This window comes from Gadus macrocephalus, chromosome 1 (genome assembly GCF_031168955.1).
Source record: "Gadus macrocephalus chromosome 1, ASM3116895v1".
Lineage (NCBI taxonomy): Eukaryota > Metazoa > Chordata > Actinopteri > Gadiformes > Gadidae > Gadus > Gadus macrocephalus.
This window is the reverse complement of record NC_082382.1, coordinates 5,332,048-5,346,312: the sequence shown is the minus strand read 5'-3', so window position 1 is coordinate 5,346,312 and position 14,265 is coordinate 5,332,048. Positions and strand designations below refer to the sequence as shown.

The 14,265-nt window shown below is 44.5% G+C and overlaps 1 protein-coding gene across 7 annotated transcripts in view; it reads left to right on the top strand.

The window, feature by feature from the left end:
• The first annotated feature begins 3,772 nt into the window (after positions 1–3,772).
• The window catches only part of LOC132466614 (6-phosphofructo-2-kinase/fructose-2,6-bisphosphatase 4-like), a 19,237-nt gene continuing 8,744 nt past the window's right edge, over positions 3,773–14,265 (top strand). For 3 of the 7 annotated variants that reach the window (XM_060063897.1, XM_060063908.1, XM_060063880.1), the window contains exons 1-8: positions 5,620–6,343; positions 7,377–7,493; positions 7,641–7,737; positions 7,975–8,041; positions 8,281–8,355; positions 8,445–8,501; positions 9,565–9,686; positions 13,594–13,801. In XM_060063897.1, coding sequence (XP_059919880.1) covers positions 6,223–6,343; positions 7,377–7,493; positions 7,641–7,737; positions 7,975–8,041; positions 8,281–8,355; positions 8,445–8,501; positions 9,565–9,686; positions 13,594–13,801 — 864 coding nt within the window. In that variant the 5' untranslated portion in view covers positions 5,620–6,222. Of the gene's footprint in view, positions 4,081–5,619; positions 6,344–7,376; positions 7,494–7,640; positions 7,738–7,974; positions 8,042–8,280; positions 8,356–8,444; positions 8,502–9,564; positions 9,687–13,593; positions 13,802–14,265 lie in introns of those variants that run through there. The other 4 variants (XM_060063929.1, XM_060063919.1, XM_060063888.1 and 1 more) reach the window with 4 other exon arrangements.

The window sequence follows — 14,265 nt, the reverse complement described above, 5'->3', positions numbered from 1 at the left end:
CTTTAGAGGGCTGAGGGTAAATGTTGGTGCTGTAAAATGTGTCTGATGAAGCCCTTTGAGACTCTAACTGTTGACTTAACACTAACCCCTTCTCCTCCCACACACAGGGCCGGGAACCAGCTTGACCTAATATTCACCAGGTCCTGCGGCACCTCTGCTCTCTCCGTTACCCCGCTCCCCGTGTCTGACCATCACTTTGTTGATTTTTCTCTCCCCTTCAAATCCTCCCCTCCCCTCCTCTCTAGTCCCCACATTGTCACCACCCGCCGTAACCTCAAATCCCTCTCTCCCTCTACGTTTGCCTCTACGGTTCTGTCTTCACTACCTTCTATCGAACGATTCTCTCAACTATCTACAGATGAATCTTCAGACACTCTGCTATCCTACCTCTCCTCCTCCTTGGATTCCCTCTGTCCCTGCCACTCCAGACCAGTGTGATCCTCACCCCCCCCTTCCTTGGCTGTCCCATCCTCTGCGGACTTGTAGAACAAAGTTGCGAGCAGCTGAGAGGAAATGGAAGAGATCAGACTGTCCTAATGATCTATCTTACTATCTTGTGTGTCAAAAACCAAATCTGCCTTCTACCGGAACAAAATCAACTCCTCCGCCTCAAACCCAGGGAAACTAGTTTCCCTGTTCTCGTCCCTCCTCAACCCTCCCTCACCCCCACCCCCTTCCTGCCTCACTGCTAATGAATTTGTTACCTACTTTACCCAGAAAGTGAAGGACATTTGCTCCTCTTTTATCCCTGCCTCCATTCTCCCTCCTCTGTATTTACCCAATTTAGCCCTCTCACCTCTGACGAGGTCACAGAATAATAACATCTAACCATGCCACCACCAGCCCCCTTGACGCCTCCTCTCTCCTCCAGGATGTCTCAAGCGACATCCTGCCATTTCTCACCTCACTTATTAACTCCTCCCTCACTTCAGGCATTGTTCCAGCATCTTTCAAGACTGCCAGAATAAAGCCTCTCCTCAAAAAAACAACTCTTAATACCACCGACATCCAGAACTCCAGACCGGTATCTCTTCATCATTCCTGTCTAAAACACTGGAACGTGCCGTTGCTAACCAACTGTCCTCCTATCTCTCATCTAACAACCTCCTTGACCCTCACCAGTCAGGTTTCAAGAAGGCACACTGACACTCCACTGAGACGGCTCTCCTCGCGGTGACTGAGTCCCTCCGTGCTGCCAGAGCCTCGTCCCTCTCATCGGTTCTCATTCTCCTCGACCTGTCCGCAGCGTTTGACACAGTGAACCACCAGATCCTCCTTGCCACTCTTGCCGAACTTGGCATCGCTGAATCTGCTCTTTCCTGGTTCACATCCTACCTGACGATCCGCACCTATCAAGTGACATGGAATGGCTCCTTGTCCAAACCTTGCAGGCTTGAAACTGGTGTCCCTCAAGGCTCTCTACTGGGGCCTCTTCTGTTCTCCCTCTAAACCAGATCTCTGGGCTCGGTAATTGCATCACACGGCTTTTCCTATCACTGCTATGCTGACGACACTCGGCTATTTCTCTCTTTCCCCTCATCTGATAAAGCCCTGATTGCAACACGCATATCGGAATGTCTGGCGGACGTCAGCACCTGGACAACTGCCCATCACCTGAGGCTTAACCTCAACAAAACCGAGCTCCTCCTAATCCCAGGGAGAGATTGCCCACACATGGACTGCCCCTGCCTACCTCCAAGCATTGCTAAAGTCACACTCCCCAGCTCGATCCCTCCGCTCAACTACCTCAGCTGGACGTCTGGTACCGCTGTCACGTTAAAATTGTACCGGGGGCAAAAATTGTACCGGCCTACGTCATCGTTTGTTTACATCCTGACAACCTGCCCGGCAACAGACGACGCGATGCAGAAAACATGTTTCCAAACGACGAAATAACATAATACAGATAGCGGATCGCTATCTGTATTATGATAGATAGCGATAACACTTGTTTTTACTTTATATTTGTATTGTATTTAATTGTTTAATCGAAACAATAAAAAAATTTGCCCGCAAAACGGGCGATCGCGTCAAATCACGCGTCAAATCACGTAGGAAGGTTCTTGAACATTCTAGACTATGAAACCTGCTTAAAACACTCAGTTTACTAGCTAAATTCGATTAAACAATTCAATACAATACAAATATAAAGTAAAAACAAGTGTTATCTAGTGAGCGTTCTGGCACCGATTGGCTGCCGTGCATCACCCAAGTGGGTGCTACATATTGGTGGTGGTTAGTGAGGTCCCCCCTTCACTTTAGGCGTCTTTGAGTGTTAATAATTAGTATTATTCTTCATGTTTAACCTCTGTTTTCCTTTTATTCCTAGTCTGTTTTACATAGTTTTGAATGATGACTATATGCTCTGTAAGGTGACCTTGGGTGTCTTGAAAGGCGCCTCTAAATTAAATGTATTATTATTATTATTATTATCCGTTATCTGTATTATGTTTCAAGAACCCTCCTACGTCATTTGACGCGATCGCCGGTTTCGCGGGCAAAACATTTGTCATTTGACGCGATCGCCCGTTTCGCGGGCAATTTTTTTTATTGTTTCGATTAAACAATTAAATACAATACAAATATAAAGTAAAAACAAGTGTTATCGCTATCTATCATAATACAGATAGCGATCCGCTATCTGTATTATGTTATTTCGTCGTTTGGAAACATGTTTTCTGCATCGCGTCGTCTGTTGCCGGGCAGGTTGTCAGGATGTAAACAAACGATGACGTAGGCCGGTACAATTTTCGCCCCCGGTACAATTTTAACGTGACACCGCCATCGCTAAGAGCTAGCAAAGGCCGTTCAGCAAAGTCACAACTTTTCTTGGTTCTATGAACATCCTTTCTGTACCGACAGCGATATATTGTTGCACTTCTTATGACAAATGTACTTATTGTAAGTCGCTTTGGATAAAAGCGTCTGCTAAATGCCCTAAATGTAAATGTAAATGTAAAACCAAAAACAACCGGATGAACCAGTCTGGTATGATAAATGGTTGTCATGTATGGTATTTGTTGGAAGACAACTAACCTGACTGGTGTTCTAGGATCTGTGAAGGAAGCTTGGGAGAGAGGAAAAAGACAATGTTCAATGGAATATCAACATCTGTGTATCTGTGTTTGTGTGTGTGTGTGTGTGTGTGTGTGTGTGTGTGTGTGTGTGTGTGTGTGTGTGTGTGTGTGTGTGTGTGTGTGTGTGTGTGTGTGTAAGTATGTGTGTGTCTCTGATATGTAATGTTTAACCTAGTGTGAGTATGCACATCCACAACTTGAAGCAAGGAGAGATGTGTATGATATTAAGAATATATTTGGAACACATAAAACAAGACACTTGCACTTGTCCACGTCGATCTTCTCAGACCTGCAGAGGTACTGAGTCCAAAGACGGGAGGCGATGGTAGAAGATGTGTGATCATCATCTTTATACCTGTTCTTACTCAAGATACTGTTTGCTTTACATGTGTAATTACAGACATGTATAAGGCCTTATTACTAGATGATTCCTATTTTTTTTTTTTTTACTTTTTAGTAGAAGATTCGACCTGTTTGATGTGTAAGTAAATGTCTCATATAGCGCGGACCAGTCCCAGTAAAGTAATATCTATTTGAATGATATTTATTTCTCTTGACCATAAACAACCCAAACAATAAAAGTATAAAAGTGTAAAGTATTTGTCCTTCCTGTTGAAGCAATCATCATGCTGTTGTGAAAGTCACCCGTAGCCTCTGCCAGCATGTGGAGGAGAGAACCAAACACACCAGGACTGTTGACACCAATGACGCTCATGGGAGTCACAGTGAACTCAAAGGGGGCATGTACCAACGCACGGGAAGACTTTGGTAATAAAATCCGTTCATCCCGAAAAGTGGGTGTGTATAGCCAGCATGTATTTCAGACGATGCATCATTTTGGCTTAGTCAGACTTGCTTGTGGTAGCCTACAGTTTGATTGCTTTGTCCGATACGATTGTAACAGTCAGCGGACCAGCGCACTCCCGTGGAGAAGGCTGTAGACCACAGCAGATGATGAGGGTCTCGAGTCGGTGTAAACACACGCAGAATCTGGCTCGGACAGGTAAGAATTCTCAGTATTCTTATTTTTCACCGCCAGGCAGGATTTTGTTCATTGGCACTACCCGATGAGACCCTGCTCGTTCCCGACGTCATGAGCAGTGGATACGTAAACAAGAGGACGTGATGTGTGTGAAGAGTGTGTGTGTGTGTGGGGAGAGTGTGTGTATGTATGTGTGTGTGTGTGTGTGTGTGTGTGTGTGTGTGTGTGTGTGTGTGTGTGTGTGTGTGTGTGTGTGTGTGTGTGTGTGTGTGTGTGTGTGTGTGTGTGTGTGTGTGTGTGTGTGTGTGTGTGTGTGTGTGTGGCTGGCTGTCACCGAGACCTTTACCCTATAAATGAATGTTGTGCATCGGCATTATTGGTCCAATGTAATTGTTAGAGGATCAACCATTGGATAATTCCAAATATTATACATATTATAATTCGAACAAATACATTAGATATCAACCGCCCTGATGCATTGTTGTGGTTGTTTTTAAGAAACGTGTAACTGTGTTTGGTGTGGATCGTGTGCAGCCTGAACGCTGCAGAAAGTGGCAGTGAGCATTGTGCTATTTAGCCTTTAACCGAAACGATGAAAGCCAAAGTATATATGGGAGGTGATAAATACTGGGGAGTTATGCATCATAACAATAACTTAACTCTGACCAGCGAGCATTCTGGTTCCAGTGGCAGTGGGATGGGCTTCACTAAGCCAGCACTTATTTCCTGTAGTTCAACACACATCAACAAATGCCCTTTTACGTCTCAATAACCGTGGGGATTAAAAAAATTCCCGGGATGGATTCACTTGTGGATTGTGCACCTTTTATTCTTGAGAAGCGGTGTGATTTAAATTCAGATCGACCATGTTTGTGCTGCAGTCCATAGTTGCAGTACACAGTAACACAGGATGCCGACTGAGATTAGAAGTGTCATACTTTATTTCCATGTAAAATAAGACATAGGCCTACTATAAGACTACTGCAGCCTATTCTATTAATGGGAATGGTGTGCTCCAGAATAGACTGCCGTGGTGGGAATATGGACCAGAGTATTTAATTAGTCAACTTCCATGTGGGTCAGAACCCTGTTTCTCCCCTCGTCCCTCGTCTGAGGCCGGATGCTGCCTGCAGAACACAAACATAAGGGCTAACACACGTTCACGTCGCCTACACAGTGGCCAAGCATGCGCGCTACCAAACGCACGGGCGGACGCCCACTGTCCACAAATATGCCAGCAATCGCGCCGCCTAGTGGACATTATTATGCCTATGGCAGCGATTCCAAACCGGGCCTATGCCAACGATATCTAATCAAGGCCCGGTTAAAACCGGGCCTTGAAATATTTCCAGGAAAAACAAGAAAATAATATGTGTATATATATATATATATATATATATATATATATATATATATATATATATATATATATATATATATATATATAAACATATATATTTTTTGTGTGTTTGCATTAGTTTTGGGTTTATTTAAGACTCAGGTGGCTTTTCTTGGGTTTCTCTTACTAAATGTTAAGCTTTTATATTATTGCATTGTTGAAGGGAAACCACCTTAAAAAAACAGCCAATTTCTGAAATTGCTCCTCACTTGTAAATCGCCATAGACCTATGTCATAAAATAGTGTAATGAATTCAGATTACGGACTGTTTTGATAACTATTTTAGTCCCTTTATTTCAGAGAACAACAATTCACTGTGAAACTTGATAATCACTTTACAAATATTTAGTAAAAAAATAATTTAGTTAAACATTTAGCACGGCTCTTTGAATAGAGCTCCATATTGATGGATAGCATTTACACTAATATGAAACAAGAAGTAGGCCTAGGAAATTGAAAGGTTGGCTTGCCTCTGCTTTAATGCTCAAATACAGTCAGGAAGGCGCGGATACGGTGGTGTTTACGGTAGTTTGGATAGACGCGGATACGGCGGTGTATACGGTAGTTAGGGTCGTGTGCGCGGATACGGCGGTGTTTACGGTAGTGTGGGTCGTGTGCGCGGATACGGCGGTGTTTACGGTAGTGCGGGTTTCGTTTGGGATGCTGAAGTCAGACCATGTGACTGTGCCGACGGCAAAGACCTCCCGTCTGCTTCACCGCAACACCAGAGACCCGGGCCCCGTACCGGCACCGAGCCCGGTGGGATGGAGAACAAACCCGCATCCAACCCGGCCAAGCCGCGGGAGTTGACTCAGAACCCCCTGAAGAAAATCTGGATGCCGTATAAAAATGGCCTTCCAGAAAAACACACCTCTCAAAGAAAGGGTTGGTGCAGAAACGTGGCGTTATTCGCAGATGGCTTTGGGAACCTACCCGCTGGTTCATTTATTGATTGAAGCAGAAGAGTGTCATTCTTTAATGTCCGTGCACTCCTTGCTGACCAGGCACGTTATCATTATTACCTCAGCAACGTATGCGGTAACTTTGCGGTAACTTAGCGGTAACACGGCTCCTACCTTTTCTTATTTTTTTAGCAGAGCAATGTGGCTAATGGCTATTAGTTTAAAATAATGAGTTACAAAGAAGTGCTCCATGCCATTGTTTATGAATGAGGAGGAATTGGAGCCGGCTGATGTTCAATATTCGAGTCGATCAGCTGTTGGTGAATAGATTCACAGGGCCGATGTATTTTATCCTACTTACTCTTCATCTACCAACTTATTTATTCTAATACGCATCAGTAGTAGGCTATTTGTTTATTATACCTCTTCAGAAGTTTGCTGATTAGATACCATTGGCGGTGGAGTCTTTGGATGCTTTTATTTAATAACGCCGAGACGAGCCCATTGCATCTGGACGTAGAAAATAGCTGTTTGCATTGATTCTTGCATTTAGGGAATCCCATTTTCCACAATTCCACAAAGGACCCGACACCATCCCATGCCACAGTGGAGGGAATGATGGTAGCCTTCTCTACCCAATATATGATAACAGCAGTAGAGGGAAGTTCAATATTCAGTTGGTGTGTGGTTAGCCACATTGCTTTTTTAATAGCATTTACAATCTTCCTATCAATCATTTAGGCATTGCAAAATGTGTTTGGGTCAAATGGAGATCACCATTGTAAAGTGCAGATCACTTCTGATACCTCAAGTTCAAACTATTTTAAATGTATGGCTGTCCTCGAAGATGTTACTGTGATTCAGAGCTTTATAATATCTAATCATTCGAAATCTTTTTGAAATTTTGCCAATAACAATAACATCTACGCTGGCACACTAACACCTGTTGGAGTGAGCCTTCAGTCTTGTCTAGTGACTGTTCCCTAATACTGGTTTTAATTCTGTTTCCTCCAAAGTATGTATGACAAACTGTCCCACCCTGATCGTGACGGTGGGCCTCCCTGCCAGAGGCAAGACGTACATCTCCAAGAAGCTGACCCGCTATCTCAACTGGATCGGAGTTCCCACCAGAGGTAGAGACCAGACTCTCTTCACACACATCCACCATGCACTAGCCAACCGCCTCAGAACAAAAACGGTTTCATGCATTTTCATAAACTGGATCTAATACAGCTTCATACATTAAATAATGATGTCACTTCCTGGTTGTCTTTTTAAAGAGTTCAACGTGGGACAGTACCGGAGAGATTACATGAAGATCTACAAGTCCTTTGAGTTCTTCCGACCAGACAACGAGGAAGGACTGAAGATCAGACAGTAAGACCAGCCATTATTCGTTATCTCCCCCCCCCCCCCCCCCCTGGTTAATGTCTGGCAGACATTTCACCTCAGTGTCGGCTGTGTTTCTGTTCTCAGACATTGTGCCTCAGTGTCTGACGGTGTGTTCCTCACCTGTTCTCAGACACTGTGCCTCAGTGTCTGACGGTGTGTTCCTCACCTGTTCTCAGACACTGTGCCTCAGTGTTTGACGGTGTGTTCCTCGCCTGTTCTCAGACACTGTGCCTCGGCCGCGCTGAACGACGTGCGACAGTACCTGTCCGATGAAGGTGGACAAGTGGCGGTGAGTCCGGTGGCGCTGGCCTTGTGTTGATGTCTCACAGGGTCAAAACGGGGGAAGCACCACAAGCCGCTAACACAAAGGCTCCCGTTGTTCTTGAGTTTATGATTGATCACCGCCATAGTGCTAGATAATTATTACAAAATCCCTATGTAACGGTGTGTGTGACGGGGCATGCGGTGGCTTCAGTCCTAGACAGGCATGAACTCTGATTCATTTCTTGTGGTCCATGTCACACTCAGGTTTTCGATGCGACCAACACGACCAGAGAGAGGAGGATGACCATCTTCCAGTTTGCTAAACAGAATGGCTTTAAGGTAGGGCCCTGGGTTAGGGTAAGCTCACTCTGTCGTGGATTGCTCTTGACAAAGCTTAAAAAGACTATCCTTGTTGTCTTTCTTCTCAGGTATTCTTTGTGGAGTCTGTCTGTGAAGACCCCCATGTCATACAGGAGAACATTGTGGTGAGTGGCTGAGCACGCTGTGCTGTCCTCGCATAACAGTACAGGTCATAAGGAGAATGCAGTGTTTGTCATCTGGATCAGGGATGCTTACTGGACCCACATACCATACTGCTGGACCATCCTGATAACAATAAACCCAAAACTCAGACAGCTGGTTTTATTGGTGTGTCCATGGTTTTATGGGGGTGTCCCTGGTTGTATCGGTGTGTTCATGGTTTTATGGCTGTGTCCCTGGTTTTATGGCTGTGTCCCTGGTTTTATGGCTGTGTCCCTGGTTTTATGGCTGTGTCCCTGGTTTTATGGGTGTGTCCATGGTTTTTTGGGTGTGTCCCTGGTTTTATGGATGTGCATCAATCGATTTATGCGGGTGTATCACTGGTTTTATGGGTGCCCCTGGTTGTATGGGTGTATCCCTGGTTGTATGGGTGTGTCCCTGGTTGTATGGGTGTGTCCCTGGTTGTATGGGTGTGTCCCTGGTTGTATCGGTGTGTCCCTGGTTGTATGGGTGTGTCCCTGGTTTTATGGGTGTGTCCCTGGTTGTATGGGTGTGTCCCTGGTTGTATGGGTGTGTCCCTGGTTTTATGGGTGTGTCCCTGGTTGTATGGGTGTGTCCCTGGTTGTATGGGTGTGTCCCTGGTTCTATGGGTGTGTCCTTGGTTCTATGTGTGTGTGTCTGGTTTTATGAGTGTTTTATGGGTGTGTCCCTGGTTGTATGGGTGTGTCCCTGGTTGTATGGGTGTGTCCCTGGTTGTATGGGTGTGTCCCTGGTTGTATGGGTGTGTCCCTGGTTGTATGGGTGTGTCCCTGGTTGTATGGGTGTGTCCCTGGTTGAATGGGTGTGTCCCTGGTTGTATGGGTGTGTCCCTGGTTGTATGGGTGTGTCCCTGGTTGTATGGGTGTGTCCCTGGTTGTATGGGTGTGTCCCTGGTTGTATGGGTGTGTCCCTGGTTGTATGGGTGTGTCCCTGGTTGTATGGGTGTGTCCCTGGTTGTATGGGTGTGTCCCTGGTTGTATGGGTGTGTCCCTGGTTTTCCTGAGCATGTGTCCTAACCTGTGCCTGTAGCAAGTGAAGCTGGGCAGCCCCGACTACACCAACTGTAACACGGAGGAGGCGGTGTCGGACTTCATGAAGAGGATACAGTGTTATGAGAACTCCTACCAGACCCTGGATGAAGTTCTGGACAGGTAACCAGTGGCAGGAATGCTTTGAGGAGGATGTGGTGGATATGTAGTACTTGTTCGACCAAATTCTCATTGGTCGCACCATCTATGGTGTTACTAGGAAACTGCTTCTTAATCCATAGTTTTCTGGGGCCGGAGAGACATTTGCAGATTAGGGCTAGAATGTAAAACATCAGAACCGTTTGGTTTATTCGGTTCGAAATAGAATCGCAGCAATTCTGGTAACCAGTGAAACATCTCAGTCTCAGTCTATCGCTGCCCAGCAGCGCGCTAGACGCACGTTTCTACTATTCTTTAATTTCGTTAGACCCCTTGTTTTGCCGATTGGTCACAGTATTGGCATGCCTTTGTCACGTAAAAGGTTTTTATTGGGTAGGTTGTCCTTTTTTCTTTTATTATTCTTGGCTCAACATAGTTGGTTCACCTCCAAACACACTATTAGCACTCCTACTTTATCAAGTAGCTCTACATACTAATACTAACAGGCTGCTTAGGTCATATAGTCATTAGAAAATCAATCTTATCTGGCGGTCCGTCACGTTTCTAAGTGCATTTCTTCCCATGCTCTTGAATGCGGTGCATTTAATAGAAACGTTGCATAATTTACAAACCGCCTTTTTTATTTGTATGATGATTTGAAGTACCCCCATACATTCAAAGCAGTGTTTCTGCATTGGAATGGACGTGACTCGTGTTTCCAATATGGCGCCGCCACACAGCCGCGCTATAACCAGCACTGCTCAACACCCTAGCTTACATCGCCATTATCATTATATTACAACTATTTGACTCATTATATAAAACACAGAGCAAGAACTCAAATGGCCCGGGCCGACGTGGCGCTCCGTGGCTCGTCTGGTGTGCGCCCTGCTTTACATTGAAACTCTGCTGTGACCGGGTCGGACTCGGCTCAAGAGTGGATCCGAAAGCCACTGACTTCCTCAACAAAGCACTTGTTGATGGGTTTAGCTTTTGAAGCGTTATTCCAGGAAACCGTGGTATCAATAATCAAGTGGTTTAATAGACTTCTAAGACGGGGGCAGATCACCCCGGTTTCACAACTTTGCACTCGCCCAACTTAAGGATGACGGCTAGTCGACTTGCTGAACATTTACTCTGCTAAATACTACTTTACACCATGTCAAATAAGGTGTTGGTGTGGCAGCGTTTGGTTAAAAAGGACGAAATGAGTCTGCCATCTTGGGTGGACTACAGCCCTAGATATTGGACCGATATCAGGCGAAAGTTACGTTTTGGTATCATGATCTAGTTCAGTGGTTCCCAAACCTTTTTTCAGGGGACCCCCTTTTGGACTTGAGACTGTTTTCGCGACCCCCCGCCCCGCGCGACAGCACCCCCCCCCCCAACTTAGTGCATTAATGTTACTATGCATAATAATAATAATGTTCAAAATCATTATTATTGTTATTGTTATTATTATCATTATTATTATGCAGTAGTAATCATCATCATTATTATTATTGTTATTTTTAATAATGTTATTATTACTATGTAATATAAATCTTCAGAGACAGCCATGTAAATATGCAAATATAGCCTTTTGGCTTAAGTTTTATTATAAAACAATAAAAAAATTATTCATGACAGTCAATGATAAACAGTACCCCCACAACCCATCCCAGAACATATAATATTTTTCACCTTGTAGCAATATATGTATATACCGGTATATTATTATTATTATTTTTTTTAAAATCAATACCTCCTCCCTGGCCCACCCCAAAACCAAAGTGCAAAAGTGGCTGTGCATTAAAAGCCTATTCTGACGCCAGTATTTTATTATAATGTTTCATATAATTATTCGTATATATATATATATATTTTTTTTTTATATGCAAACTGGCCCATCTCTCCGCGACCCCCCTGACGGTGCTCCGCGACCCCCAGTTTGGGAACCGCTGATCTAGTTAATGCTAGCATCTGTAGTGGTTTCAAGAAGCCGGTTAGTAAAGCTCTGAGTTTAAAGTCTAAATATTGCAATCGAAAATGGAATATCGATATGGAACAGTCTTGATTTTGTGCCAAAAGCCTGCGTTCATATCTGATGAGATGTATGATAGGAAATGCTGCATAATTTGTTGACTTTAGTTGTTCCAATGCCCTGAAAAGGATTCTCTAGTTTGATTGGAAAATACATACAAATAAACATATTTTTTGATCATCAATTAAATATTTATTTTGATGATTTGATTGTTGTAAAACCCTGTAACACATCTCTCTGGTGCTGTGCTCCAGGGACTACATTAAGGCCCCGTCCACACGGACAAAAACAATCTTATCCCCTCCGAATTTTTCTATTTTCTCATTTAAGAAGCGCATCTAGCTGTAGAAACGCTGTCGTAAATATTCAAGGCCTCTATGTGGCGCTGGTTCTCCACCAAAAAAGAAGAAGACGAGGCGCAGTATGCATATCAAGCCTGCGCACTGTATACAAACATACAGTTGAGGAGGAGAAAGCGGTTGTTTAACCTTGTAGACTCAGCAGAAAATCCTTTTTAATTTACAGTTAGTAATAACATTTGCCAAGGGGCTGTATTTAAAGCTACAAAAATAATACAAAACAAATCAAACAAAACAAATAAGACGGAAATCGAACGTTGCCACACGGGGCTTCATTTACTAAGACTTGCGTGGATTTCTTACTGCAATTTCCGTGCGCAAAAATTGGGAAATATGCGTACACACAAATGTATGTCAATCTAAGCACGATTTCACCAGATTGTCTTTGTACATCCCAATTAATGTGAAATCGAGCGCACAGGCACGAGACCGAATCTCCGCCCAGTCTCCTCCCTCATTGAATATGCTAATTAGTATAGACAGGCCTGCAGTAGTGCCCTCGTTAGGAGAAAGGACCAAATGGAGAAAGGAAGAAAAGAAACGTTACTGGTGGAGGTGCTGATTTTGGAGGAAGAGGCCAGAAATAAGATCTTGTTTGGCTCTCTTTCCTCCGGAAGCAGCACCAAAACCAAAAAACTGTCTTAAACTGACTTGAATGTTGTCGTTGTTTACCTTTTATATTCTGGCTATTAACTACTGCCGGGTTCGAATGCTATATCCATTGGGCTGTGCATTGTTGGGTCCAGGGTCTGGGTCGTTTGGAAGGTTCATTACCTTGCGTAATGGCACGCCGTGCCTGTGCACCACATTGTGCAGAACCCCACATGCCTGCTCAATGTGGCACACCTCTTCCAGGGCGGTAGAGCAGCATCCACCCGCTCTGATCAAGGCCGCGCCACCCGCTTTTCAGCCGCCCTATCGCTCTTTCCACGAATGACCGAGTGCGTGCCTGGGTATACATCTGCTCTCGGTCTATGGGTGGGCGAGGGGGATTATTGCCACATTTTGCGCACGCTTTTATATTGTCATATATTTGGATGCATGCTGAGGATAGGTTGTTCCCATACACCCAAGGTGTCAATAATATGTATATAATTCGAAAAATCAACCGACTGATTCATTGATGGATTGATTTTAAGTAACAACGGCTTGTGCTGTTCCACGCAACATCAAATAATAATATTGCAGTCAAGAATGTGTTAAGAGAGATCCATTAGCCCAGATGTCATGCTTGGTCCTGATAATTTGTAACGTTTAATAAACAATTCATCACTGAAAAATAATATTTCTGGGGCTTCCAATTCCCTTCTAATTCCAATTTTAATGACAATATAGTTGTATGGGTCTTTTTAAGTGGGGGAGGGGGGCGTTTTCTCATTTTTAACCGAGGACCTGATTTCAAAAGAGCGCGTTTGCAGGCACCGAAAACTCTGTCCTTCTGGCCGGTCGAACCAAACGTGCGTGCGTTTTTAGACAAAAATCGTAGCACATCGTAGCATGGACTGATTAAGATAATTGTCTGACTGCTGTGTTTTTTTACCTGTTCCAGGGACCTGTCCTACATTAAGATCATGGACGTGGGTCGGCGCTACCTTGTGAACCGGGTGCTGGACCACATCCAGAGCCGGATCGTCTACTACCTGATGAACATCCACATCACGCCTCGCAGTATCTACCTGTGTCGCCATGGGGAGAGCGAGCTCAACATCAAGGGCCGCATCGGGGGTGACTCAGGCCTCTCTGCCCGGGGGAAAGAGGTACACAGATGGTGTTATAGGGCCCTATAAAGAGGTACACAGATGGTGCTATAGGGCCCTATAAAGAGGTACACAGATGGTGTTATAGGGCCCTATAAAGAGGTACACAGATGGTGCTATAGGGCCCTATAAAGAGGTACACATATGGTGTTATAGGGCCCTATAAAGAGGTACACAGATGGTGTTATAGGGCCCTATAAAGAGGTACACAGATGGTGTTATAGGGCCCTATAAAGTGGTACACATATGGTGTTATAGGGCCCTATAAAGAGGTACACAGATGGTGTTATAGGGCCCTATAAAGAGGTACACAGATGGTGTTATAGGGCCCTATAAAGTGGTACACAGATGGTGCTATAGGGCCCTATAAAGAGGTACACAGATGGTGTTATAGGGCCCTATAAAGAGGTACACAGATGGTGTTATAGGGCCCTATAAAGAGGTACACAGATGGTGTTATAGGG